The sequence below is a fragment of the Caenorhabditis briggsae genome, assembly GCF_000004555.2.
Source record: "Caenorhabditis briggsae complete genome, chrV, whole genome shotgun sequence".
Lineage (NCBI taxonomy): Eukaryota > Metazoa > Nematoda > Chromadorea > Rhabditida > Rhabditidae > Caenorhabditis > Caenorhabditis briggsae.
The window spans coordinates 5,649,814-5,677,374 of record NC_013488.2 but is presented as its reverse complement, the minus strand read 5'-3'; the positions used below and the strand labels follow the sequence as shown (position 1 = coordinate 5,677,374).

Genomic DNA, 27,561 nt, shown 5'->3' with positions numbered 1-27,561 from the left:
ATTTTCAAAATAGATTTTTCCCACTTTTTATTGTTGGCTTGTCTTCTCCTACCTTATAGAAGTTCATTCCCAAATTTTCAGCGAAAAATATTCATTCAATCCCGAGTTACACACCCTTTTGTACCAGGCCTCGATGTACTGACTTTCTCCTCATTTTTTGCGGTGCGCAGAAAAGTGGGCGGGGTTTAGAAGCTTGCAATCCTGCGGCGCGGAAAATACGTAAAGGAAATTGAAGAAAAAGCTAATAGACACATGACGGATCCGAATCTCCGACGTCTTCGGATCGGCGCGCGCGCCCACTATCCAGTCGGCCACGGCTGCACTTGTCGTGTAAGCCCTAGAGGGGGATAGAGGAAAGGGCGACTGTTCGTTCCCTGCCGCCTCCTTGCTTTGTTCCTTTCTTCCTGTTTTTTAAAGGTGGGGGGACATGAAAAAAATAATGTTCTCGAAATTCCGTTCAAAGATGCCTCTCGAGGAGTTGAACCTGTGAGGGCGATGATTGAGGGTGCGGCGCCGCTACCGACTGAGCCACGCGGGCAAAGAGAAAGCGCACGCCCGATTGCATACATAAAGGCGAGGACGNCAGTTGCTATTAGAGGTTTTACGGTATCAGTTAAGCGCTTTTTGATATCTTTTGCATAAACCAATATACGGTAGGCTCAAAGATAGAGAGATCAAAAGAAATCGAAGACATCAAGAAAAAAGGAACCTTGGAAGGAAGAAGAAGACACTTTTGAATTGTAGGAAATTGATGATCATTTGAAAAAGAGGAAGAGGAACGGAAGGAGACGCCTTCAAAGTAACGATGTTGGCCTAGATGGGCAGCCAACTTTAGAAGGAGAGAACAAAACAAGGGAGATGGGTCCAAAATAAAAATGAAAATGGAAAAGGAGGTTTCGAAATAAGGGGTCCCTAGGATGGGACACATCAAATCGGTGATGAAATCACTTTAACTTTGAGCTAATTTATCTCGGTTCCTGTTGAAGATATCAAAAAGTGGTAAACTGAAAAAATGTGCAAAATTAAATTTTACACATTTTATTAATTAACAATTTTTTGATAACGCTTTTAGAAAGCGAGATAACTGAGCTCTGATGACATCCGCCAGAATTCCTCCTCGTCGTTTATTGCCGGGAGTCATTTTTTGCTAGCCTAATTATATTATTTCGTTTCAACTCTACAAAGAAGTGACCGACTAACAAAATGTGTGAAACAAAATTTGACACATTTTATTAGTTGACAACTTTTTGATGGAATTCACAGGAACCGAGATAAATTGGCTCAAAGTTGGCAGTTGATTTCATTTATCTACGAATTTTTTCAAAATTCAGCGTGCAAAAAATTGAAAATTCAAGTAGTATTTGAACGTGGTGAAGAAAAATTTTATATTAAAAAAATCACGTGGCAAAAAATTTTTTTATAATTCTCCACCAAAAAAAGCGACGTAAAATATTCACGACCCTCAATGGCCCATTGACCTCGGGAAGAGTACTATAAAGGAAGAGAGAAGTGAAGAGAAAAATCAGTTCTCGCCTTCCCTGGGCTCTCGAGAGGGACCAGGGGAATGGAGCTCCGGCTGGAGCCAGGAGCCAGGAGCCGGGGCTAGCGAGGCTCTGGAGCTGGAGCTCTGGAGCTGGAGCTCTGGAGCTGGAGCTCTGGAGCTGGAGCTGTGGAGCTGGAGCTGTGGAGCTGGAGCTCTGGAGCTGGAGCACTGGAGCTGGAGCTCTGGAGCTGGAACTCTAGAGCTGGAGCTCTAGAGCTGGAGCTCTGAAGCTGGAGCTCTTGAGCTGGAGCTCTGAAGCTGGAGCTCTGGAGCTGGAGCTCTGGAGCTGGAGCTCTGAAGCTGGAGCTCTGGAGCTGGAGCTCTGGAGCTGGAGCTCTGGAGCTGGAGCTCTGGAGCTGGAGCTCTGGAGCTGGAGCTCTGGAGCTGGAGCTCTGGAGCTGGAGCTCTGGAGCTGGAGCTCTGGAGCTGGAGCTCTGGAGCTGGAGCTCTGGAGCTGGAGCTCTGGAGCTGGAGCTCTGGAGCTGGAGCTCTGGAGCTGGAGCTCTGGAGCTGGAGCTCTGGAGCTGGAGCTCTGGAGCCAGGAGCATATAAAGAAGGATGAACTGGATCTGGTATGGTCAGCAAAATCAGCACCTTGGCCATTCTGATGCTTAGAATAATGTTTAGCTGCGAAGTTCACGAAGTTCAAGATAACGTTCTAAAGGTTACGATTCTTGCCACGCCGAGGATGTTGCAGATGATGTATGCTGGGTCACATTCTGCCTAATTCAGAGTGAGAATAAGACTGAAATAACAGTTGAAGATACAGGAAGGAATTCAATTTATTGATCTTCTCTTTTTTTTTCTTTGAAAATGGATTCAATAAAAAAACTAAAAAATTTAAAAAATGAATTTCTACGCATTTTACTAGGTGACAACGTTTTGATACCATTTACAGAAAGTAAGATAATTGAGTTCAAAGGTACATTTCACCTAGATGGCGCCCCCAAATCGTCAACTTTGAGCTCATATATCTCATTTCCTGTAAATGGTATAAAAAAGTGGTCAACTGAAAAAATATTTATGAAATTATGATAAACGTTTTATCAGTTGACTACTTTTTGATATCTTACACAGGAACCGAGATAAATAGGCTCAAAAAGAAAGTTAGGCGAGACATTCAATTAGAGGAAACCTTGAAAATCACATGGTGGGAATATGATAATGAAGCTGTTAAAGGGATGAATTAAAACTGGGGGAATCAATAGATCTGTCACTATAGTTTTACTTCAATTTAACGCCGCCATGATCCATCTCCCTCCCCCATTTTCCTTCTCTTTTATTCCATTTTTATCCGGTATTTGGAGGAGGCGAAACTGGGAGAAGACACACATGGAACTTTTAGAGGTCACTTTTTCTTTGGGATTTGCTAATAAACATAGCTGTGTACTGGCTGTGGGGAGATTTTTGATCTTTGAATGTTCAAAGAATTTGAAAATTATGTTTGAAAAACTTTTGAGTTTTGTTTCAGATTAATTCTTTGAGAAATCAGATTCCTAGGGTTCCATTATAATTTTGCGGAATCCACATTTTTTTTGAAAATTCTGAAAATCCAAAAATCGAAACAATATCAGATTTCAAAAACTTCCAACTTTTTACAATTATGTAAATTTTTGCAAATTCAGTTTTCAAGATTTTCCCGAATGTTTTAATTTTACCAAAAATCCGAGAATCACAAAAGATTACTGTCTGTACAATAAAATATGTGCAAGGCGCGTGGGCTAATGTGACACGCCCCTTTATGAAACGTGTGTGAAAAGAAAAATTTGAACGCGTTTCATAAAGGGGCGTGTCACATTAGCCCACGCGCCTTGCACAGATTTTATTGTACAGACAGTATAAGACACTGAAATTTGAAAATTTCGATATTTCCGAAAAGCAAAAATTGGAATTTTAAACTCCGTAATTTAGAAATTTGAAAAATACCAAAAATATAAATTAAAATAAAACTGGAAATCCTGGAATCCAAAATTACAAATCTACAAGATTTCAAAAAGTTAAAACATTGAAAAATCCGGAAAATTCAAAAAACCCCGAGAAACACCGAAAAAAAACCCTGAAAATTCAAAATTTTAAGATTTCCAAAAAACTTAAAAATCGCAATTTCAAAAATACTTTTTTATAATTCAAAAAAAAAAAGTAAAACCGAAATCCATAAAATCCAAAAATTACGAAATTCCGAAATTAAATCCTAAAATGTAAAAACTTTAAAAAATCCCGAAATTCCGATTAACCCCAAATCTAAAAAAAATTAACAAAACAAAAAATCCCAGATATTCTGAAATCCAGAAATACAAAAATAATAAATTCAGCATTTTTCAAGATCCCGAGCCTTCTAGAACTTTGAGTTTCAGATTTTCAGAAATTTTGGATTATTGGAATTCGCTATTTTTTGTGATTTTCTTTCTGATTAAAAAACCATTGCATTTTCAAATTCTGAGACTAGTCAGAGCTCTCAAATTAAAAATTCTTCTATTCCCTCCGCCCGCCAAAAAAATTGATAAAATATGCGTCGAAAAGTGGATTCAGATGACGGTTGTACTACTAAAAAGAAGACGTAAGAATTCGGAAAATAGAAGGAAGAGGACAATAAATTTAGCAATTCTTTCTCCTCTTTTCTCTATCCCCAATGATGCAAAAGTATGTGTATTATTCTCTGATGAAACTCGTTGGGTGGTCCTTCTTCTTCTTCTTCTTTCCGTTTTTCGTTGTCGACGTCGTTGCACGAAATCCTATTATCTGACGGCTTCTACTTGAAAGCGTCAGTCGGGCGAGGGAGTGTTGAGAATAAGGAGACGCAGACACTTTGGGCATACAATTTAGATGGGCGAAGATGGACAAGAGCACGCAAATCAAGCGCTTTGACCATCAGATGGTGAGGGACCAAAAGATTTAATCTTTTAGGAGAAGAGGGGGAAAATTTTGAGAATGGAAAATTTGAAAATTCGAAAACCAAAAATTCCAGAAATTCAGGAATTCATGTTGGTGAATATGTTTTTGAGGGTAATTTTCACAAACTCGAAAATCGCAGAATGTTCTGGAATTCCGCAAATTTCGGTATTTTATTCCAATCTTTCAGGAGGAGAGGGGGAAGATTTTTGAATTTTTAGAAATATAACATTTGTGGATGATTGGGAAAACTGAAAATTAGAGTTTGAGGGAAATCTTCAAATTTGAGTTTCTCAAAGTTGTGAAATTTTGAATTTTCTTTAAAAAATCTGGAAAAATTGGAACATTTTTAACAGCCGAAGTTTTCACAAGCTCAGAATTCAAAAATTTCGGAAAATTAAAAAATTCGAAAAGTTCAAAAAATTTTTTTAAGTTCCACAAATCCAGTACATTTGATCAATCCTAAAATCAGAGAATATTCTATTTTTGGTAAATTTGAATTCTTGGGAAATTAGAAAATCCCAAAGTTCGGAAAAATCCGAATCTTTTGAATTTTTAAAATTTGAATGAATAAAGATCCCAAAATCTGGTACAATTTAGAGTTATGATTTTCGAAACATCGAAATTTTCTGAAAATAATACTTTTCGGCAATTTGGGCTCCGAGAAGTTTGGAGTCCTTTTGAAAAAGAAAGTTTCAGAAAAACGATGAAAAACTCTCTTATTTTTGAATCTCCCTCTATTTTAACTTCTCCATAGAGCGCGCTTCTCCGCTCCGTCTGGTGTACTCCTCTCGGAAAATCCTTATTTTGTCATTTCAAAGCCAAATCCTTCCGGTTTTTCTTTAAAAATTCGCAAAAATTTCGAAGAAATTTCAATCTAAATAATTTTTTTTATTTTCAAACATCTGATTTCGAAATAGTACGATTTGAAGGGCTCTGGGCTCTCGGACATCTGTTTCCGGTCTGTCGTAAATTATAAACATTTTTGGGATTTCCCTAATTTTCCGCCCATTTAAAAGCATTTTGAAATGTCATGAAGTTTCCAGGACCGCAGTTCCTCATTCAAATGGTGGTTGTTGGCGGTGTGAACACAAATTATCGACATTATGCGCTGGTGATTGTCCTATTCTTCTTTCTGAACGTTTATCTGCTTTATTCGGCTCAGAACTCGGTGCAAATTAGGAAAGATGAAGGGGAAACAAGGGAAAAGGTAGGGAAATAGATTTTTTATTTAATAAAATTGGAAAAAAAAATAAATTTCAAAATTAGTTCCAGACTCCAAAGGTTCCCCTAGTTGATCCAATTTCTACCTGTGAAATTGTTGATGAGCTGGCAAAGAGCGCGATTTCCCGTGCCACGTCACCCGGCTGCAAATCCAAACTACAACTCGAAGCTTGTCAACTCAAAAATGGGACATTCTCAGAATCCTTCCCCCAATCCACATGCTCAAACCACCAAGACGCTCTAATCGACCAGCGAATCGGGTGTTTTCTGGATAAGAAAGATGCGCGGGTCCTAAAAGAATTCGAGTACAAATTCCCGCAATCGAATTCCAAATCCACGTGTCGCAAGAATTGCTACAAAGCTGGTTTTCTGTATTACGGACTGGAATTTGGGTTGGAGTGTTTTTGTGGCAATGACGTGGCAAATGCGACGGAAATTGATTCTGGAGAATGTAGAAACTACAAGTGTCCAGGAGCCGAAGACGAGTTTTGTGGAGGGTTCAATGCCGTGGAGATTTTTAGGACTGGTCTGAAAAGTTGGTTTTTAAATCGATTTTTCCAATAGAAAATAGCTTTTTTCCAGACAAACTCGTTATGCTGAAGCCAAAATATCTGCCACCAGCTGAAAATGTGTCCAAACCGCCCATCAAGATTCTATTCCTTCTCCAGCTAAACGGTCGGAACGAACGACAAGTCAAACGATTCCTAAAATCAATATATCTTCCCAACCACTACTATTACATTCATGTGGACAAACGACAGAATTACATGTACTCGGAAATGGCGAAAATCGCTGAAAAAGTGCCGAATATTCACATAACGAGCACTAGATACAGTACGATTTGGGGCGGAGCCTCGTTGCTGCAAATGTTTCAACAAGTGATACGGGATTCGATGGAAATTGAGATGTTCAAGGATTGGGATTATATTTTCAATTTTTCCGAAAGCGATTTTCCGATTTTGCCGATTCAGGATTTTGAGAGATTGATTACGGAGTAAGACATCCAGTCGAATTTTAATTCTAGGTGAAATTGGAATAAAATTTACGTGAAAATTCTATTTTTACGTGATTTTTTTTTCAAAATTTCACATAAAATGTGATGTGCCACGTGACTTTGTTTTCCATTTTGAAAATGAGAAATTTACGTTCTTACGTTTTTCACGTCAAAATCGCGAATTTTTGAATTTTTGCCTCGTGGAAGTTTTCACACGAAAACTCGAATTCAAAAATGGCAAAGCTTAGAATTCTTCACGTTTTTCACGTGAAATTTCGCGACTTGGAATTTTCTTAACTTGGCGTTTTTCGTCAAAAATTCAAAAATTACCGTTTTCTCATGTGAAAAATCGCAAAATTAAAAAAAAAATCACGTCAAAAATCATTTTTTCACACGTAAAATGTTTTGAAAACGTGTGAAAATTTCATTTTTCACGCAATTTTTTTTTCCCAATTTTTTCACTTAAAATTTGCTACGTGGCAATTTTTTTCTAGGTGAAATTGGAATAAAAAGTACGTGAAAATTCCATTTTCACGTGATTTTGTACAAAATTTCACTTAAAATTTTAATTGCCACGTGGCATTTTTTCATTTCGAAAGTTAAATTTAGGTTTCCACGCGAAAAATCAATTTTTAGGTCAAAATTTGCCACGTGGCATTTTTGACGTAAAAATTTTTACGTCAAAAATCACGTAAAAATTCAATTTTTCACGTGAAAATTAATCAATCGGACATCCGGATACACCGACACACGTTTTCCAGACACCAAGGCAAGTCGTTCCTCGCATCGCACGGCTACAATACTGGAAAATTCATTCAAAAACAAGGTTTCGAATTCGTCTTCTCCGAGTGTGACCAACGAATGTTCCGCATCGGAAAACGCGAATTTCCTGAAAATTTGCGCATTGATGGCGGCTCGGATTGGGTTGGAATTCATCGAGACCTTGCGGAATACTCGATTTCCAACGAGGAGCTGCCTCAGAAACTGCGAAAAACGTTTGAAAGTATCCTGCTGCCACTGGAGAGCTTTTATCATACTTTGGCGTTCAACTCAAAGTTTTGTGACGATTTAATGATGAGCAATTTGAGATTGACCAATTGGTTGAGGAAGCAGGGATGTCGTTGTGCTTCTTTGAAGCAGATTGTTGATTGGTGCGGTTGCTCGCCGTTGGTTTTTAGAGAGGATACGAAGATCAAGTTTGAGATGCAGGTAGTGTGCTGTGTCGATTGTTGACAATCAACAAAAATCGACAAAATCGGTGTCGATTTCGTCGACTCAATCAAAAATCGACAAAAGTCGATTTTTATCGATTTTAATGTCCGAGAGGATTACACCGCCGGTGACCTAGAAACTGTCTTTTTTTTGTTGTGCCTGTTTGAAACTGTCAGTGTGCTCTATTTTGAAGTGGTGGCCGAACTTTTGAAAATTTGCTTTTCTAGGCCACCACTTCAAAATGATCTAAAAATGTCCGAACATGACTCTGTTGTGTTTTTAGGCCATTTTGACATGATGGTATAACATTTGCAAGTTGAGTTTTCTAGGTCACCACGAGTTCAATTGAAATCCGAAAAAGTCGATTTTCCGTCGACTTTTGTCGATTTTTGTCGGTTTTAAGTCGACGCAAAATCGACAAAAATCGACAATGAAAAGTTCGATTTTCATCGGCAAATAGCCTTGTCGAATTGTTGAATGTCGATTGTGTCGATTTCCAAGTCGACAAAAAACCGTCGATTTTCGAGTCGACTCGGCACTCTAGATGTAGGTCAGATTGAGAAAATTGTGGAAAAATTGCCAAAAAATCGAAAATTTAAAACAATGGAATTTTTTAAAAACTTTTTTGGAATTTTCGGTGTTTTCGGGGCTTTTTCAGATCTTCCTAAAATTGTCGTTTTTTTTCCAGAAAGCAATCTCCAAACCCACGTACTTTGCTCGAAAATTCGACAGTATGGTTGATATTGAAGCCATTGAATCGGCTGAGCAACAATCCATGTCCACCTCGAAAATCCAAATGGACCACCCAACTTACCATTTCGCCTATGCCAATATTTTTAAATTTGGAATCGACGAGGAAAAAATTGCTCATAGAAGCCTAGCGTCCTTTGCTTTAAATACCATCAAATCCCATGAAAAAATGGCGAAAATCGTGCAAATCGACGCTTTGCGAGCTCATCACAACGCTCAAATAGAGATTGTGATGAAGGTGGAGACGCAGAGTGGGGCGAATTTCGAATTTTTGATTCATCGAAAATCCCATGTCAATTTATCAACGAGTGGAGCCTTGGAGGTCGATGGTTACGTGTTGAAAGACGTGGTTTATGGCACGAAATTTGAGTGGAAAGAGGAAATTTGCAGAGAGTATATGGGTTTTGTGACGGAGGTAACATCGTTGGAATTAAAAAAAAAATTTTATTTGAAATTTTTTGAAAAAATTTTGAAAAAAAAAAAAAAAGTTTTTGAAAAAATTTAAAAAAATGATAATAAAATGTATAAAATTATTATGCGGTGTTATTCCGGCAATTTTTTAGATTTTTCAGTTAAAAAAAAATTCAAGAATTCCTAAATTTTCAAAATACATTTTCCAGAAAGACACGCTGCACACCCGTTTGGAATGGTCACCAACTGAACGTGTGAAGAAAAATGACAAAACGAGCCCGGAAATCGAATTCCAGTATAGAAATGGTCCGGAAAAAATCGATAAATCGATTGTGAAACCGTACGATTCGGTGTTCGGCGGACAGTTTGATAGTTGGGATGTTGGGAAGAGGTGGGGATTATCTTTGAATCGAAACTCGAATTCTCGATTTTTTAATTTTTGGGATTTTGTTGTGACAGAATTTAAGTCTCTTGCACTCAAAAATTCAGTTTTCGGCCAAAAGTGTTCGGCAGGAATTTGAAAATAAAAATTAATACAAAAAGTAAAACCTTGTAGCTTTCTCTGCGTCTCGCACTATCTCTCCTTATCCCCTTTAATCCATTGCTAATCCTTATATTTTCAGACTCTCCAATCTCTCCACGTGCCCCGATTTCTTCGTCGACGTCTTCTCTCCATCTTCATCAGAATCCCCTCTCGCCACCCTTCGTTTCTCGGTCTACACCGAACAAAATGTCGATTGCCACGTGGCATATCTCCGCGACTTTTTTGAAATCGTCGATTTTTGCACTTCTGAGACGGCGTGCGGCGAGAAAATCTGGAGCATGAGCTATCCGGACCCCAAATCGGATATCCAGGTGGGATGGGACGAGGAGGCGCGGATTTTGAGATAATTTTCATGGATTTTTCACTGTTTCTCTTGTTTTTAGGCCTTTTTTAAAAAGAGGATTTACCAACTTTTTGAATTTGTCAATTTTTTCTTTTGAAATTCCCAAAAAACAAGAAATTTCATATATTTTTTTTTGTTATTTTTTGAAAAATCTGAGAATTTTGTTATTTTTTCGGCGAATTTTTCATTTTTTTCAAAAAAAAAATTTGCAAAAAAACCCCATGTTTTCCACCAAAATTATGTAATTTTCTCATATAAATAGACGTTTTTTCGTTGTTTCTAGCCTCTAATTATTCATTTTTCCCAATTTTTTCTAGCTGTTTTTTCACCAATTGTGCCTTTTCCCCCCTCTCTCCGGCTCTTTGAAATGTGATATTTCTCCCAAAATTTGCATAATTCATTTATTATGATTTTCCAAAAAAAATCCCGGGTAAATCTGACAGAAAACCAGTTATAATTTTTTTTTTGTGATAATTTATTTTTCGCATTTTTCAAATTAATTTATTTGCATTTTTTTATGTTCTGTGTGATTGTTCTCTTTGGTTTTCGCTCCTTTTATCTATCTTTTTTCGATTTTTTTTTGTGAATTTTCCAGATTTTTTTATTTTTTTTCAGACAAAAATGGAAAATCCAACGCGACACTTTCAGATGATGTTGCGGCGGATAGCTATGATGGCAAAGCGGTTCGATGGGTCGCCGGAATCGGTTAATATTATTCATTCAGTCGTTGCGAATTTCGATTCGTCGATTTTGAGTAAGAAAAAATGGGATTTTCAGGCCAAAAATTGTATTTTCTGGCTTGAGAAATTAGAAAGTTACAGTATTTTAAAGGCGCAGACCCAGCATTTCTTTCACACGGGTCTCGCAACGAAAACAATTTTTTCTGAGAAAACGGATTTTTGAGGTCAGAAACATGAATTTGAGCTTCATGGCCTAAAAATCCCCAACCCGAAAATCTAGGCCATCGACAAACAAAAACCTCTTCCAGGACAATTCCTACCGAATCGATTCAGTCGTGTCGTTCACACAATGTTCTCGTCCGTGGTGCCGACGACGACGACGAACAAAGAGTCGTCTGGAATTCAGTACGCCGACATCTACAAAGACGAATTCTGCCACGTCAACGCGTTTGGTTTTGCGTACGTGGCGGCGGTGGCCTAGATTTTCCCCGAATTTCAAAATTTCAGCCACGCCGGACTGAAAATCCCGCTTCACGATCATCCGGCCGAGAACGCGGTGATGAAGGTGTTCCAAGGCGCCGTGCGGATTCGATCGTTCACGATTCTGGAGGAGACGTTCGATGAAGATTACTGGGAGCAGGAGGACGGGCGGCCGCGGTTACTAGTTAGATACGAGGGAGAGACAGTGCTAAGTGGTGGATCGGAGGGACGACATTCGGCAGCGCTTGGACCAAATATCGGTGGGGAAAGTCGATTTTTTGAGGCTAGAATACCTAAAAATCGATAGTCTAGCCTAATAAATGTCTTGCAACGTGGGTTTTTTTTAGGCAACATCCACGAAGTCGTCTCACTAGAACCGCACACCTACTTTTGCGATTTCTTCTTCCCGCCCGCTGCTTCTTGTAACTACTACCGACCGCCACCGCCTTCAGAATCCCTCCACGTCGGCCAAACGCTACGTCTTCAACAAATTAGAAGTCCCGCCGACTTCTATTGCGACATTATGGAATTTCCGCAATTTCAGAAGTTTAATCTATCTGGAGAATAATCTGTACTATTTTAGCCGTTATTCTTTCAATGTAAATACTATAATTATTTTGACCAAAACTTTTCTTCTCACTTATTTATTTTCCGGTGTTTTCCGATTTTCCTCGACACTGAAATTCCGTAACCAAGGTCTCATTTAATGAAAATTACTTATTTATCTGTTCTTTTCAAAGGTTTCGCCGGTTTTTGTGTCTTCAAAATCCATTTTACTTGATTTTTGTGCAATTTATTCGCACAGATATGTAAGAGAATGTTTTCGTGGTGAAACCCACTGAACAAATTTTGGGGTTGCGCCTTTAAGATACTATAATTTTTTTTTGATTTTCAGTTTTTGTTTGCGATTTTTTGCTAGAAAAGCCAGTAAGAAAAAAAATGTTTCGAAGATTTTGTCAGTTTTTGTTTGGCTCCAAAAAATCTGCAGATTTACTTAGATGTTTAGGTTACAAAAAAAAGTTCTTCGCGGCGAAACCCGAAGAACAAATTTTTGGCGTGCGCCTATAAGGTACTGTAATTTTTCGAATTTTTTTCGCTTTTTTAGAAAAACCATGAAATATAAGAAAAAAATGTTTCGCAGATGGAGCAACTCCGAAAAGATGGCTGGCACATCAACGAATCGCAAACCGCCGACTACTTCGATGAAGGCGTTCTGCCGAAGACGTCACCGGAGATTCTAAAAGTGATTCTGAACGAGGATCTGCGGAATTTCGGCGAAGCCAGCATTATCAATTTGCATAAAAAGGACGAGTCGATTTTGGAAGGACCATGTGTGCTTCAACTGCTTCGTTATCGAAATGTTTCAGTGCCAAGAATCAAGGTTTTTCAGATTTTTAAATTGAAAAATCATCGATAATTCTTGCAGGAAGAGCTAAACCAAACGGATCCGTCTCACTCGATAATCCGTCTTTTTCTCACGGATGGACACACATCTCTATCCGCTTTGGTCCTTCATACCATCCCTGGAATCAATTCCGACACGCCGCCAGGCACAAAAATTCAAATTAACGGGAAAATTGAAATGGAGGGAGGAAATTTTTTGATTTTGGAAAAGAAACATGTAAAAATTTTGGGCGGTCGTGTGGAGGAGATGATTGAGAAGTGGAATGTTGAGAAGAGTTCGGTCAGAGCCGATGGATTCAAATCGAGTGTTGGAAAGGGGACAGGGGCACCGAAATGGGTGTCTTTTGGGAAAAGAGGACAGAAAGGAGGACAATTGGAGAAGGGATTCAAGGTATGGATATTGATTTTTTTGCGCAAAAAATTGGGAAATTAAAAAAAATTTCAAAAAAAAGTATTTTTTTTTCGAATACGAATAATTTTTTTCACAAAATAAAAATTTTTGGTTTCTGTCAAATAATCTAAAAAAAGTCGAATTTGAATTTTTTGTAAAAATTTAGTTAAAGGTGGTGTACGGTGCAATTTTTTATTGCATCAAAATGTGCAGAAGAGCATGTAGATTGACATAAAAATAAAGAAAAAATTCAGAAAAAATCATTCGCCGGGAAAAATTAATTTCAGTAAAAACTTTCAAATGTTTCCCAATTCCAGGCGAATTCCGTGATGCCAAAAACCCTCCAAAAAGAAGGCGATGACGCTGACGACTTCTCCAAAAACCGCGCAGAAATTCTCAAAGATTTGGACGCCACCGACACGAAAACTTTCGCCAAACCCAACCTAGCCCCGCCCCCTGTCAAAGCTCCGCCCCCACCGAAAGAACGGCGAGAAGCTCCGCCCACTTCCACTAAACCTTCTAGAAAGGGGCGTGGCCGCAAGAATTCCGAAGATGGACCCGACGTGGATCTTGGAGAATATGCGAATCACAAGCCCAGCGGGCCGGCGACCCTTTTCGATTTTATTGGGGGTGGTGGGGAAAAAGGGGCGGAGCTTGTGGAGGCGGTCACCGAAAAGACTGCAAAAATACACGTGTCAGCTGGGGGATCTGGAAGAGGAGGCGGAGCGTCGAGAGGTGGTAGAAAACATGGAGGTGAGGAAATGCGCTCCATTGAGAATCTGGAAAAAATATCAGTAGATCGAATATGCAATTTTCTTTCAGACCGCCCGCCGAGAAACGACCGAAACGACACTAGAAGCGGTGGTGGCGCCGGACCATCGTCCAAAACCTTTGAAAATCCACGTGGCAACCATCAGGATCGTCCGCTACGTGGCAGCGAACGAGGCGGAAATTCTGGAAAATTCCAGAATCAGCAGAGAATTTCAGACCGCCCAACTACTCAACCGCCTCAAAATCAGCGACAGAATCAACAAAGTGCGGTTTTTTTGAGTTTCTTAGTCATGACCTAATTTTTCTAGGTCACGACTTAGATTTTACTAGGTCATCCCCAAATTTTTCTAGATCATGACCTACTTTTTTCTAGGTCACGTCCCAGAATTTCTAGGTCATGGCTTAATTTTTTCTAGGTCACGATCTAGATTTTTCTAGGCCATGACCTAATTTTTCTAGGTCATGGCCTAATTTTTTCTAGATCGTTTTTTTTAAATTTCATTTTTTAAATTTTCAAAAAAATCGATTTTTCAGATCGCCCTCAAACTGGCGGCCTATCTGACGCGTCCCGTCGACCACAAAATCAACCGCCACATGGAAATCAGAATCCACGTGGAAACTACGAAGCTCAGAATTTCCAGCCACGTGGCAATGAGAACCCCTTCCAGGGAGGCCAACAACAGCAGCAGCCGCCACGTGGCAATTATCAGAATTTTCAAGGAGGAGGACAACAGCAACAAAAACATCCACGTGGCACCCAAAATGACTTCCAAGGAGGGCAGCAGCAGCCACGTGGCAACTATCAGCAACGCTTCCAAGCAGCACCGCCACGTGGCAATCAAAATCCCTTCCAAGGAGGCCAGCAACAGCATCCGCCACGCGGCGATCAACAAGGAGCACATGACCAGTATCAGCCACGTGGCACCCAAAATGACTTCCAAGGAGGTCAGCAGCAGCCACGTGGCAACTATCAGCAAAGCTTCCAAGCAGCACGTGGCAATCAGAATACCTTCCATGGAGGCCAACAACAGCAACAACAGCCACGTGGCAATCAACAAGGAGGACATGACCAATATCAGCCACGTGGCAATTATCAGAACCAGCAGCACCAGCAGCAGCCACGTGGCAACCACAATAACCTCCAGGGACCACCACTATGGAGCGTCGGTGCTCAGTGCCTTGCCACGTGGACCGACGGAAAATTGTATGCGGCGACGATAATAGAACTACAAGCGAATCACACTGCCGTCGTGAGATTCAACGAGTACGGAACTACTTATAAAGTTCCTGTTGACTTTTTGATTCTTCCATAGATTATCGATTTATTTTTTTGTTATGTGTATTTTCTATTTTTCTAATAAAATTTGATTGTGTGTGTTAGATTTTTGACCCTAAAATAGTAAAAACTCGAGAAAACTTTGATTTCAATGCTAAAAATGGGGGTATATTCCAGTATAGCCTCCCGAAACATTCTAATATAACACCCCTGGCATAAATGTTGGAATACACCCCCACCCACCATCTTTCATAAGGCGGGTGGGGGGTTCAAAAAATGTTTTTCCTGATTTTTTGCCTGAAGATCAAACGTACGAAGCCAAAAGACGCATAGAAAAATATTTGTTAGTTATCGATTTTGCACCGGTTTTTTGTTAGTTTTCTTTAGATTTCCGCGTTTTTTCTACTTTTTTCTCAATTTTTCCTGATTTCTGGTTTATATTACCGTACATTTTTTTGTCATTCTACTATAGAAATAATAATTTAATGCCAGTCCCCAACAAAAAATAGGCTTAGGCAAGAACTGGTAGAAATGTTGAAGATTCCAAATAAAAATAAGCTTAGCACCCTAAATCGGCGTATTCTTTGAAAACAAGACACCTAGAAATTTTAAAGATTACAAATAAGCCCCCACCATTTCAATATGACCCCCCTTCCCCGCAATCCGTTCCAATCTGACCCCCCACGCGGGGTGGTATTCCGAAGTTTCCGTTGGGGGGTGCATATTGGTATGGTGTGGGGGTTATAATGAAAGATTTCCACGGATTCCAATATAACCCCCCCCCCCCAAATCAACGGTGGTGGGGGATATTTTGAAATGTCCCCCCACCTGATCATCCCATTTTGAAACCCCACCGTTTTAACCCCCCCCCCCCCCCTTACTTTTCGACGGGGTGGGGGGTTATTCCAGTACGTGAGGGGTCGTAACTGTGTGTGGGGGGGGGGGGGGGTATAATGAAATTTCCCCAAATTGAAAAACTATGTTTCGCGCCAATTTTTGAACTGAAGTGTCGAATTGCGTCCAAAACGCTATAACTGACGCGCAATAGTAAAACATTGCGTACAATGCACTATAACTGACGCACAACAACAAGGTTCATTTTCCAGCGGAAAATCTCATTTTTAGATAAAAATCAGTAGGAAATGTTGTTTAAAATGTTCAAAATTATAGAAAAAAAAACTAAAAAATTGTCAAAAATCTGAATTTTTACTCAAAAAAAAAGGTTTTACAAAAAATAAATTTAAGAAAAAAAACCAAAAAATTACAATGAAACGATAATCGATTTTCGTCTATTATCAATGATTGTTGAATTTCTATGTTTTTTGTGGAAAAAACAAAGAAAATTTCGAAAATCCTTGATTTGTAACATCATCAAAATAGAGTTTACCGCAGGATACATTGGGAGAAGAGATGCCAAAATGAAAGGAATTGTCTGAAAATTTTTATTGAAACTTTTGAAAGAATTTTTAGTATTTTTTTTTTAATTTTGGAATCTCCGTTTCATCGGTTTCGGAATTTTTAAATTTTTAAAATTTTCTAATTCAGGAATTTCAGAAATTTCTAGTGAGAAAATCATACCTCTCCCAAATCGATGCCTAAAACTCCAGTAATAATATTAAAAGTGAACGGAATAATTATAAAAATCGTCGGAGAAATGCATTGAACACAAAGAAGGCGATAAATCGATGAAAAATGATTTCGATTTGATAAATCCGACGAAATTTTTGAAATTATTCGATTTACAGAGAATAAAATGCATGAAAACAGAACAAAAAATAGAAAAATCATATTGAAAATAACGGCAAAAAATAGAAAATCGGATTTTTGGATTTCCAATGAGAATCCCAAAAATGGTCGTTCGTTTAAATGGATTTTCATATTTTTCAAAACGAATTCATTCGCTTTTTTCATTTTTTCATCCGTTGGAGTGAAACAATAAATTACTGCAATTAGCCAGTTTGTGATAATTAGAATATTAATAAGAGGAGATAGGAACTTCAGGTAGCGGAATTTTCGAAACCATTCAGATCTGAAATTATTGGAAATTAAAAATTGGATTCTTAATTTTGCAAAGCTTCTAATTTTTTATATTTTACACAAAAAAAGATCTCTAGAAAAATGTGAAAACTCCAAAAAAGCAGAAGGTCCAGTTTAAAAAAAAAAAAAGATTTCTGAAAATTCGGGAAATTCTGTGGAACCAAAGAATCATTAAAAAAATCCAAAATCATAGAAAATCGAGAAAATTTAAATTTCCAGGAAACTCAGAATTTCAGAAATTTAGGCATACCTGAAAAATTGGAAAAATCAGATATTCCAGGGATTTCTGAACTGCCTGAATTTTAGAAATTCAAGAGGAAATAGGGAATTCAGAAGCTTTGTACATAAAATTTTGAATTCCAGAAAATTCTGAAAACTCGAAATTCCTAGAAAATCATGAATCATCGAAAAAAAGGAAATTTCAGAAATCCCAAATTCGGAAAATATAGAAAAATCCTTAAAATCCAATTTCCCATGCAACTCTTAATAACTTGGAACTTCAGGAAATCGAAAAGTCAAAATCTTTTTGAAGTTTTGAGATTCAGAATTTTCGGAAAACTTGAAAATCCTCAAAAAATGGAATATCCGAAAAAGGAGGAAGTAGAAATTTGAGAAAACTATGAAAATCAGAAAAATTCGGTAAAATTTGAATCACCTGAAAATTCAGGAAATTGGAAATTCAGAAATCCCGAAAATCGTGAAAAATCTGAAGTTCCGGAAAATTCTGATATTCGGGTTGAAAACTTCAGAAATTCCAGTAATCCTGAATCACTAATCTAAAAATTAAAACTATCTAGAAGATCAGTAATTTTGGAATTATAAAAAAAGAAGGAATTTCAGAAAATTCGAGACTCAGGAAATTCAGGAAATACAGGACAACCTGATATTTTAAATCCAGAAACCCTGAAGCTCGAGAATTCAAAAATCAAAGAACAAGGTCATTTTTCGGTTATTCAGATTTGTCGATTTTGTTTTGGATTTTTTGGGTTTCAAAAAAATGATCCACTCTACACAGAAACTCACAGACCTGCAAACCTGAGCATACTGAAACACAAAAGAATAGGATATCAAAAATAATGACTGCATAAAAGAAATCGCAAAAGTCAATAGTAGATTCTGAGCAATCTGTCCGTTTTGAATGGGTCCCACCGCGAAAAGAACGAAATCTCCATCAGAAACATACCAATAGGGTACTGTACATATTTCACAGATACTGTAGATCAATCCAGTTAGAGCGATGGCGACTAGAATGTGTTGGTAACGGTTTAGATAGGTTGGTCGGATTCTGAAAAGTTCATGATATCAGGTTTTTTAAAATTTCAGAATTTTTGGAATTTCAGCAATTTTTTGCATTTTTTGAATTTTCCAGAACTTCCGTGGTTTCAGTTGTTTTCTATCAGAAAATACTGGGAAGAGAGATTATTAAAGGGTTGCTTAGAAATTCCAAATTTGGGAGGAATTTAAAAAATTGGAACACTTTCGCAAACTTTTGAGATATAATGTTTCCAAAAAAAAATCATAAATTAATTTTATAGATTCTCAAAATGTCACTGAAGATGAATAACCTACTTCAACGCTAAAAATGCCAATATCCCACTGAAAATTGCTGAAATTGAACCAATAGTGATGATCACCCGAGACAAATCTGACTCCAAATTGCTCATCTTTTTCAGCTGGAATTAAAAAATTGAAAACTTTCAAATTTTTCTTAGAATCTCAAAAAACACCAGAGAGACTAGACACTAGTAGTCATAATAATAGAAAAAAAACCCATGATCAGAAAAAAATATCATAATAATTGCCGTTTTTTTCGCCCACTATCTGTTCTGAAAATTGGAAAACATGAGCTGAAAAAAATTGAGTTAGATTCCAATAAAATTAAAAATATGGGTTTGTAGTTTGTATTGTGATTTTTGTCATATGCAAAGCACAGAATAATATAAAAATTATATGGTGCAGAGATTTTTGAACTTTTAAATTTACAAAAAATTCCAAAAACAAAAAAAAAACATGAAAAACTTTTTGAATTTAATCCAGTTTTCTCAATTTTGAAAATTCTCGACCGTTTCTGAAATTTTCAGTGTTTTCCTGAAATTCAAAACCAGAATTCAAGCTTTCAGAATTTCAGTTTTTCAGAAATTCAGGATTTTCTGATTTTCAGGTTTTTTTCAGGGTTCCTAAACAGAGTTTCAGATTTTCAGAATTTTATAATTCCAGGATTTCAGACACTTGATATTTCAGAATATCAGAGTATCAGAATTTCAGAATTTCAGATTTTCGAAATTTCAAAATCAGAACATTAGAATCTAATTATTCCAAACTTAGAGAATTTCTGAATTTTTACTTTTTCTTCCAATAAATATCTGTTTTTCATGGATTTTTCCTAAATTTTTCTGAATTTTGCCGGATTTTTTCTGAAATTTCTCATGATTTTTTATTCAAAAACCAAATGTTTTCTGATATTTCAAATTTCCTCTGACCTTTGTTCTCTCCTTTCCCTTTTCCATTCATTTTAATTTAAAGTTTAAATGACTCAGAAATTCATTTTCGATATTTAATTCATTATTTGTGTAAATGACAAAACTATATTGTCCGTCTATTTCTTCTGTGTCATTATTGACATTCGAAAAATATGAAGGAAGTGTTATTTTTTTTCAGTTATTTTGTTCTCTGAAAAACATTATTCTCACTCTTTTTATTAGCATAGTTAGTTTTTTTTGATGATTCCTTTTTCTAGTTTTTTGAGCATTTAGATAATGAAAATTGTGGTTTTTTGAATATTAAAAAAAATAATCAAATCAATAATCCTTATTTTTAAAATTCCGGCCATAATATTGTTTTTCAGATTATTACTGTTCAGATAATTTAGTTTGAATTCTAGAAGATTTTAAATTCCAAAATTCTGAAATTCGGAAAGTTTAAAATCAGAAAATTAGATTTATTTGAATAATCATTTTTTGTACAAAAATGGAATTTTTCGCTGTATTAGTTCAATCGTTTTTAGATCAAAAAGTATTAGGTTGAGCGAAAAGTCTTTGTAATTTTGTTTCGGACTGTCATATCTCAGCGTTGGTTTAACTTTTTATTATTCTGTTTTTTCTATGTTGTAGTATTAGTTGTGCATGTTTAAAAAATTTGTTAAAATTAACGACGGCGTTCATTATGACCGGGAATTCGCTTAGAGACCACCATGCTCTCAGGGGTGCTTTTTCATACAAGTTTCTCCAAGGTCACGAGGGCAGCGTAGCTTGTCGTAAATTGTGTGCAGTGTTAGGCGATAACTTTATGTACTACACTATAATAAAGTTTTGGTTAAAAAGTTTCTCCGAAGAGAACTACGATCTCGAAGATCTGGTCGACCACGTGTTGATCTCAACGAGGATATCTCTAGCGCACTGGAAGAACAACCAAGAGTAACGTCACGCGAGCTTACACCAGGTCATAACCGTCCTCAAAGAATCATAATTGATCATTTTTATGCATCATGGCACATTCTCGGCTTACTATGAAACGTAGAACCAATTGGGTTGAGAATATTATCACTGGTGACGAGTAAAAAAAGACGATGGGTCCCGGCCGAGAAAACCGCCTAAACGGACACCAAAGGAGAACTTCACGAGAAAAAGTTATGTTGCCCATTTGTTGGGACAGTGAAGGCGTTATCTTCAGAAGACTTCTTCTAGGCGGCGTTATTAATCCGGACCTCGACTGCTATCAAATGGAAAAAGTGTTGCATCATCAATCAAATTGCCCGAAAAATTCCAGCTAGTTGATGATTCATGACAACCTAAGTCATTCACCGTATTCACCAGACCTGGCTCTATCCGAATATATTTTGTTTGTTCCCTGCAGAATCTTTTTGGTAGGCAGAAATTCCATGATAGAAAGGATGTTAAAAAGTGGTTGGACGACGTTTTCGCTTCCTATTCTCCCGAGTTCTATGGTAATGGAATCGTTCAACTTCCATTGCGTTGGCAAGAAGTCATTGATACTTTTGGTGAATATACCAAATTTTTTTTTAAGGACCAGAATTATTTCTAAGGACCCAAATTTTCTCTAAGGACCAGAATTTCTTACTAGAGCCGAAAATAGTCAACTTTGTAGTCCTAAAAAATAAGTTTAGAATTTTTCGATTTGTCTAGAAATTTCAGAGTATACTAAACAAAAATAGAGCTTTATTTTTGTAGTGGACAACTTTTTTGTACAAACCCAACCAAGTGAGATAAGCGGTTTTATAGTTGCACAACTCTCATTTCAGGGATACTAAAAACACAGATCACCCAAACAGCTACTTTTAAGCTCATTTATCTCGATACCTGTACAAGAAATCAAAAAGTAGTCAACTGATAGAATATGTATGATAATTTAATAAATATTTTGTCAGTTTACCACTTTTTGATATATTTCACAGAAAAAGAGATATATGAGCCCAATGTTGGCGGTGTTAGAGCGTTTACGGTAATTTCGGCACTTTTAGTATTCGACAGCCTGTTTTAATTATTTTGCTGTAATTTTCCAAAGCAAACTTTTGAAACCAATTTATTAGGATTTTTCGCCATTAACACCACCACCATCATCATTATTGTCACCATCAAATATTTTCAGACACAAAGAAAAAAAAATTTCTGGAAAATTTGTCAATGCCAAGGATCTGGTTCGTACTCCACAAGGGGTCTCAACACGACACGCTTGTCATCTGCCGCCCAGTTTCTTGCCAATTTTCCAAAAAGGATTCCACTACGACGCAAACGGATCAGTGACGAATCGTCGACGGCTGAAATAATTAGAAAATGGGATTACTATATTTGTTTGGCTTATATGGCATTACTGTTTTTTTTTGAATTTTGAAGGATCACTATTTTTAGATTTTATATTTAGATTTTGAGAGAATAATGTTTTTTTTTCGCTTTAGGGGTTACTGTACTTTTTGGGGTTTCAAGGGATTACTGTAATTTTGGGTTTTTAAGGAACTACTGTATTTTCCGGAAGTTTCAAGAGATTATTGCATAACTTCGAATAGAGTTTCAGAATTTTTCAGAATTTCAGAAACTTTTTAAGAATTTCAGAAGAAAAGTTTCAGAATTTCAGAAACTCAAAATCTCAAAATCTCAGAATCTCAGAATCTCAGAATCTCAGAATCTCAGAATCTCAGAATTTCAGAACCTTAGATTTTCAGAATTGCAGATTGTGCAAAATTGGAAATATAAAAATATCTAAATTTCAAAAAATGGTCAAACTAGAAAAGAAAAAGTCCTAAATGTCTTAAATTGGTCAAACTTCAAATGTTAAATGACAAAATAGGGTTTATTTGTCATATGAGAAGACTACAGAAGACACAAAAACAAAAGAATCTCTATAATATCAAAAAAACTTTCGAAACTCATTACTTTCGAAACACAAACAATCCCTGAAAGTCCCATTTTCAGAAAATTCAGATCACTGTAGATCTTTTTGAATCCCATTCCCCAGACTATAAATTTTGCATCACATCATGTCCACCCACATTTCGGACACCCGTTTTTCCCTTTTTTTTGGGTTTTTCGGTCTCATGAATAATTGATTTTACATTGTGAGTGAGTGGGTTAGAATCCGTGCAATTTCCTTTTTTGCTTTCTGTTTTTGCAATACTTTTTTGATGATGCGCGATTTCCGGAAATTATTTAGGAATAATCTTTGAAAGTTTTTGGGGAAAAATTATGATTAATTTTGAACATGGTGGGCGGAAAATGCAATGTGTCACTTACAGATGGTGTCTAAAAATATTTATTTTTGAAAAAAAAATTTTTTTGGATAAGATGGGCAAAACTACAAACTACAAAGATTATTTGTAGATTTTTTGGAAAACTGACTCATTTTTTAGAAAATGAAGCCGGTTTTCTGCAAATTTTTGGACCCAGTTATCCGTGACCAATAAAGGACCACTCGTCATTTTTTGGAATGAAAAATGAGCAAAATAAATGAAAAAAAATGAAGGGATGATAAAAAGAGGGTATTCAGGAATTTTGCTAAAATTAAAAAAGAGAATTTCCAGATTTTCAGAATTTGGGTTTCTAGAATTTCAGAATCTGAGAAACTTAGAACCTTAAAATTTCGGAATATCAGAATCTTAGAATCTCAGGATCTCAGAATCTCAGAATCTCAAAACCCAAGAATCTCAGGATCTTCAAATTTCAGAATTTCAGAATCTCAGAATCTCAGAATTTCAGAATCTCAGAATATCAGAATATCAGAGTCTCAAAATGTCAGAATCTCGGAATCTCAGAAGATCAGAATTTCATAGTTTCGCGGTTTCAGAATCTCAAAATTTCGGAATCTCAGAATCTCATAACTTTAGAATCTTAAAATCCTAAAATTGAAAAAAAATCTGAATTTGAAATTTCAGATTTTCAGATTATAATTTTGAATATTTTCAATAAATCCAAATTATTTGAAAGCTTGGAAATTGTAAAAATTTATAAATGTTCATGATAATTTCAAAAAAAAGTCCGAGTTGTTTCCAGAAAATGGAAAATCTAATTTTAAAATGTTTGTAAAATGAAACCCCAGAAACTTGAAAAATCTTGAAAAATTGGAATTGATTTAAAATTTCAAAAAAAAAAAAGTTCAAAAAAAGTGCTCCCCCTGTTTTCGCCCCCTCAAATCCTCAGTTTTTGTACAAGGAAGAAGTTTTAAAAGTCATCAAAAAACTCTTTTTTCCTGATTCATATTTTCTTATTTAAATAGCCCAATCCTCTTTTTTCCTTTTATAAAAGTTTAAAATTGTGCCAATTTCATCTATACGATGATGATCGATTCTGAAATTCAGAATCTCCGTTTGCATGATGTCAACAAAGTTTGGGACCCCCAAAAAAGTGTACTATTTTTAAAGACATGTTTCCGAAATTGAGTTTTTTCCCCCAAATTCGTAGAAGAGAACGCAACAACGTCATCTGAAAAGGAGACGTCAGATGATTTTTTTTAGTATAGTTTCTCTCTTTTTCTGGTCATTTTTAGCCCCCAGTGTTGCCAACAAAGAGAGAATAGCCGGAAGAAAGAAAACGTGATTGAATTCCCTTTGGGGAATAAAATTGTTGGAATTACGACTGAGAAATGGAAGAAGACGTTAGATGTTGTATCGCCTACGTAGCTCGAGTTTTTACTTATTCATTAGAGAGAGAGAGAGAGAGAGAGAGAATTCACACATTTTCCAAGGAACGTGCCGGATTTAATTTCAATTTTTAATTACAATTTGAATAGGGAGGGGGAGGGGAAGGAGAGATCAGATGGGATCGGAAGACAGATATAGAGTTCACAAGTGCTACGTAGTTGAAATTATCTCAAAAATTAACCTGAAATTGGGAAAACAAATTCATAGAGTAGTACCACACAAAACTAGCATCTGATAGAATTTCCTCCTCCTTCATTTAGAGGGGCCACATTGTCAACTTCAAACCCGTAGAAGATATCAAAAAGTGCTCAACTGGTAAAACGTTTACCAAATTATAATGGACATTTTGCCAGTTAATCACTTTTTGATATCATTCACAAGAACGAAGATAAATTGTTTCAAAGTTATGTTTACTGTATATGATATTCTAATGGTGTTCCATGAAAACGGGGTCCCAAAAATGCAGTCAACATTTTATCGATATGTCTAAAAATTCTAGAATATTTTGAACAAAAATAGAGCTTCAAATTTGTAGTTGACAACTTTTTCACCAATATTCAATCCATTGAGATATGTCGTTTGTTATCCAAAAAGTGCCGAACTGAAATAAATGCCCAACTTTGAAACCGTATATATCGCTTTGTTAGATTTTTACAAAAAAGTGGTCAATTACAAAAACAATGCTCTAATTTTGTTTAGTATACTTTGAGATTTTCAGACAAATCGAGAAATTTTGATGTACTTGAAGTACTATTTTTAGAACTTCACAGATGCTTTTTTTGAGAATGTTCGAAAATTTGAACTCATTTTTTGAAGTTTTGAAGTTTTTTTTGTTAAAAAATATAAGAAAATTTTTGGAGTCCAAAATTTGATGAATTCTGAGATTTTGATATTTGGAAAATTGTGGGTTATGGGATTCTAAGATTTAGAGATTGTTAAATTCTGAGATTATGAGGTTTTGAAATTATTTTGGAATTACAGCTGAAATTCTGAGATTCTGATATTCTGAAATTCTGAGACTCTGAGATTTTGAAATTTTGAGTTTCTGGGTCTGGGCTTCTGAGATTCTGAGATTCTGAGATTCTGAAATTCTGAGATTCTGAGATTCTGAGATTCTGATATTTTGAGATTCTGAGATTTATAAGATTTTAGCTTTTATGATTTCCAGGGATTTCAAAAGTTAAGATTCTGAGATTTTGAGATTCTGAATTTCCAAGATTCGCAGATTCTGAGATTCTGATATTCTGAAATTCTGAGACTCTGAGATTTTGAAATTTTGAGTTTCTGGGTCTGGGCTTCTGAGATTCTGAGATTCTGAGATTCTGAAATTCTGAGATTCTGAGATTCTGAGATTCTGATATTTTGAGATTCTGAGATTTATAAGATTTTAGCTTTTATGATTTCCAGGGATTTCAAAAGTTAAGATTCTGAGATTTTGAGATTCTGAATTTCCAAGATTCGCAGATTCTGAGGTTCTGATATTCTGAAATTCTGAGACTCTGAGATTTTGAAATTTTGATATTCTGGGCTCCTGAGATTCCGAGATTCTGAGATTCTCAAAATTCAGATTTTCAAAATTTCCAGAACTGTACTAAATTTCACAAAAGTACATTTTTCTGAGCCAAGACTTGTCTTTTGAAAAATTCCCTATCCGTTATTCTGAACTTGTTAACCCTCTCTTTAAAAATGTAATGAAAAACGTACCTCCTTGACCGCTGCTCCTCAACACATAAAACGCTGAAACGGCACAGATGACGTTAATGAGAATTAGAACGACGGCGAGGCAGCGCATCTTCTTTTTGTCTCCAACACTCTTATTTTTTCCACTGGAAAAAAGAGTTAGGAAAAGTATAAAATGAGTAGGAATCGGGGGTTGGGCCTTCAGCAAAAAGGGGGGGGGGGTCGTTGAACGATTCTGATGAGAAAAGGGGGCGGAGTTTGGGGAGAGGAGGAAAAAAAAAGAAGGATATGGGTGGATTTGCATAGGATAATTAGAAAAGGAAAATTAATTAAAATAACAAAGGAACATATTAGATTTTCGAGAATTTGCAAATCTAAGAGCATTTCAAAATCTTAGAATCCAAAAAAATCTCTGTTTTTTCCAGATGTTTTTTTGTTTTTTTTTCCAATTTTCAGAACGTCTTCTGTGTTTTGCACTTTTTCTATTTTGTCGGACGATCAGAATTTTAGAATTTCAGAATTTCAGAATCTCAGAACCTCAGAATCTCAGAATCTCAGAACCTCAGAATCTCAGAATTTCAGAATCTCAGAATCTCAGAATCTCAGAATCTCAGGATCTCAGAATCTCAGAATCTCAGAATTTCAGAATCTCAGAATCTCAGAATCTCAGGAGCCCAGAATCTCAGGAGCCCAGAATCTCAAAATTTCAAAATCTCAGAGTCTCAGAATTTCAGAATATCAGAATCTCAGAATTTCAGAATCTCAGAATCTCAGAATCTCAGAATCTCAGAATCTCAGAATCTCAGAATCTCAGAATCTCAGAATCTCAGAATCTCAGAATCTCAGAATCTCAGAATCTCAGAATCTCAGAATCTCAGAATCTCAGAATCTCAGAATCTCAGAATCTCAGAATCTCAGAATCTCAGAATCTCAGAATCTCAGAATCTCAGAATCTCAGAATCTCAGAATCTCAGAATCTCAGAATCTCAGAATCTCAGAATCTCAGAATCTCAGAATCTCAGAATCTCAGAATCTCAGAATCTCAGAATCTCAGAATCTCAGAATCTCAGAATCTCAGAATCTCAGAACCTCAGAATCTCAGAATCTCAGAATTTCAGAATCTCAGAATCTCAGAATCTCATCAATCTCAGAATCTCCCAATCTCCACATCTCAGAATCTCAGAATCTCAGAATCTCAGAATCTCAGAATCTCAGAATCTCAGAATCTCAGAATCTCAGAATCTCAGAATCTCAGAATCTCAGAATCTCAGAATCTCAGAATCTCAGAATCTCAGAATCTCAGAATCTCAGAATCTCAGAATCTCAGAATCTCAGAATCTCAGAATCTCAGAATCTCAGAATCTCAGAATCTCAGAATCTCAGAATCTCAGAATCTCAGAATCTCAGGATCTTAGAATCTCAGAATCTCATAATCTTAGAATCTCAGAATCTCAGAATCTCAGAATATCAGAATATCAGAATCTCAGAATCTCAGAATCTCAGAATCTCATAATCTTAGAATCTCAGAATCTCAGAATCTCAGGATCTTAGAATCTCAGAATCTCATAATCTTAGAATCTCAGAATCTCAGAATCTCAGAATCTCAGAATCTCAGAATCTCAGAATCTCAGAATCTCATAATCTTAGAATCTCAGAATCTCAAAATCTCAGAATCTTAAAATCTCAGAATCTTAGAATCTCAGAATCTCAGAATCTCAGAATCTCAGAATCTCAGAATCTCAGAATCTCAGGAACTTAGAATCTCAGAATCTCAGAATCTCAGGA

At 36.4% G+C, this 27,561-nt stretch overlaps 7 protein-coding genes across 7 annotated transcripts; 4 read left to right on the top strand and 3 right to left on the bottom strand.

The window, feature by feature from the left end:
* Window positions 1–1,602: 1,602 nt before the first annotated feature.
* Window positions 1,603–2,091, bottom strand: CBG17883 (the record flags this gene model as incomplete). The annotated part of the gene is made up of 1 exon (XM_002647649.1): window positions 1,603–2,091. One exon carries the CDS (start codon window positions 2,089–2,091, stop codon window positions 1,603–1,605), a length of 489 nt encoding a protein of 162 aa, XP_002647695.1.
* Window positions 2,092–5,498: 3,407 nt separating this feature from the next.
* On the top strand, window positions 5,499–9,914 carry Cbr-sqv-6 (the record flags this gene model as incomplete). Its single annotated transcript, XM_045237077.1, has 7 exons — window positions 5,499–5,642; window positions 5,702–6,182; window positions 6,239–6,650; window positions 7,412–7,859; window positions 8,551–9,027; window positions 9,233–9,414; window positions 9,647–9,914. The coding sequence occupies 7 exons, from the start codon at window positions 5,499–5,501 to the stop codon at window positions 9,912–9,914; spliced, it is 2,412 nt and encodes an 803-aa protein (XP_045096328.1).
* A 647-nt stretch (window positions 9,915–10,561) lies between these two features.
* CBG17881 lies at window positions 10,562–11,638 on the top strand (the record flags this gene model as incomplete). The annotated part of the gene is made up of 4 exons (XM_045237076.1): window positions 10,562–10,664; window positions 10,899–11,049; window positions 11,098–11,330; window positions 11,418–11,638. 4 exons carry the CDS (start codon window positions 10,562–10,564, stop codon window positions 11,636–11,638), a joined length of 708 nt encoding a protein of 235 aa, XP_045096327.1.
* A 573-nt stretch (window positions 11,639–12,211) lies between these two features.
* CBG17880 lies at window positions 12,212–14,949 on the top strand (the record flags this gene model as incomplete). Its single annotated transcript, XM_045237075.1, has 5 exons — window positions 12,212–12,451; window positions 12,497–12,865; window positions 13,183–13,618; window positions 13,688–13,900; window positions 14,171–14,949. The coding sequence occupies 5 exons, from the start codon at window positions 12,212–12,214 to the stop codon at window positions 14,947–14,949; spliced, it is 2,037 nt and encodes a 678-aa protein (XP_045096326.1).
* A 1,535-nt stretch (window positions 14,950–16,484) lies between these two features.
* On the bottom strand, window positions 16,485–18,613 carry CBG17879 (the record flags this gene model as incomplete). Its single annotated transcript, XM_002647645.2, has 2 exons — window positions 16,485–16,941; window positions 18,519–18,613. The coding sequence occupies 2 exons, from the start codon at window positions 18,611–18,613 to the stop codon at window positions 16,485–16,487; spliced, it is 552 nt and encodes a 183-aa protein (XP_002647691.2).
* Window positions 18,614–21,586: 2,973 nt separating this feature from the next.
* Window positions 21,587–25,888, bottom strand: CBG17878 (the record flags this gene model as incomplete). The annotated part of the gene is made up of 2 exons (XM_002647644.1): window positions 21,587–21,723; window positions 25,801–25,888. The coding sequence occupies 2 exons, from the start codon at window positions 25,886–25,888 to the stop codon at window positions 21,587–21,589; spliced, it is 225 nt and encodes a 74-aa protein (XP_002647690.1).
* Window positions 25,889–25,951: 63 nt separating this feature from the next.
* On the top strand, window positions 25,952–27,327 carry CBG17877 (the record flags this gene model as incomplete). The annotated part of the gene is made up of 2 exons (XM_002647643.1): window positions 25,952–25,968; window positions 26,295–27,327. 2 exons carry the CDS (start codon window positions 25,952–25,954, stop codon window positions 27,325–27,327), a joined length of 1,050 nt encoding a protein of 349 aa, XP_002647689.1.
* Between the last annotated feature and the right edge of the window lie 234 nt (window positions 27,328–27,561).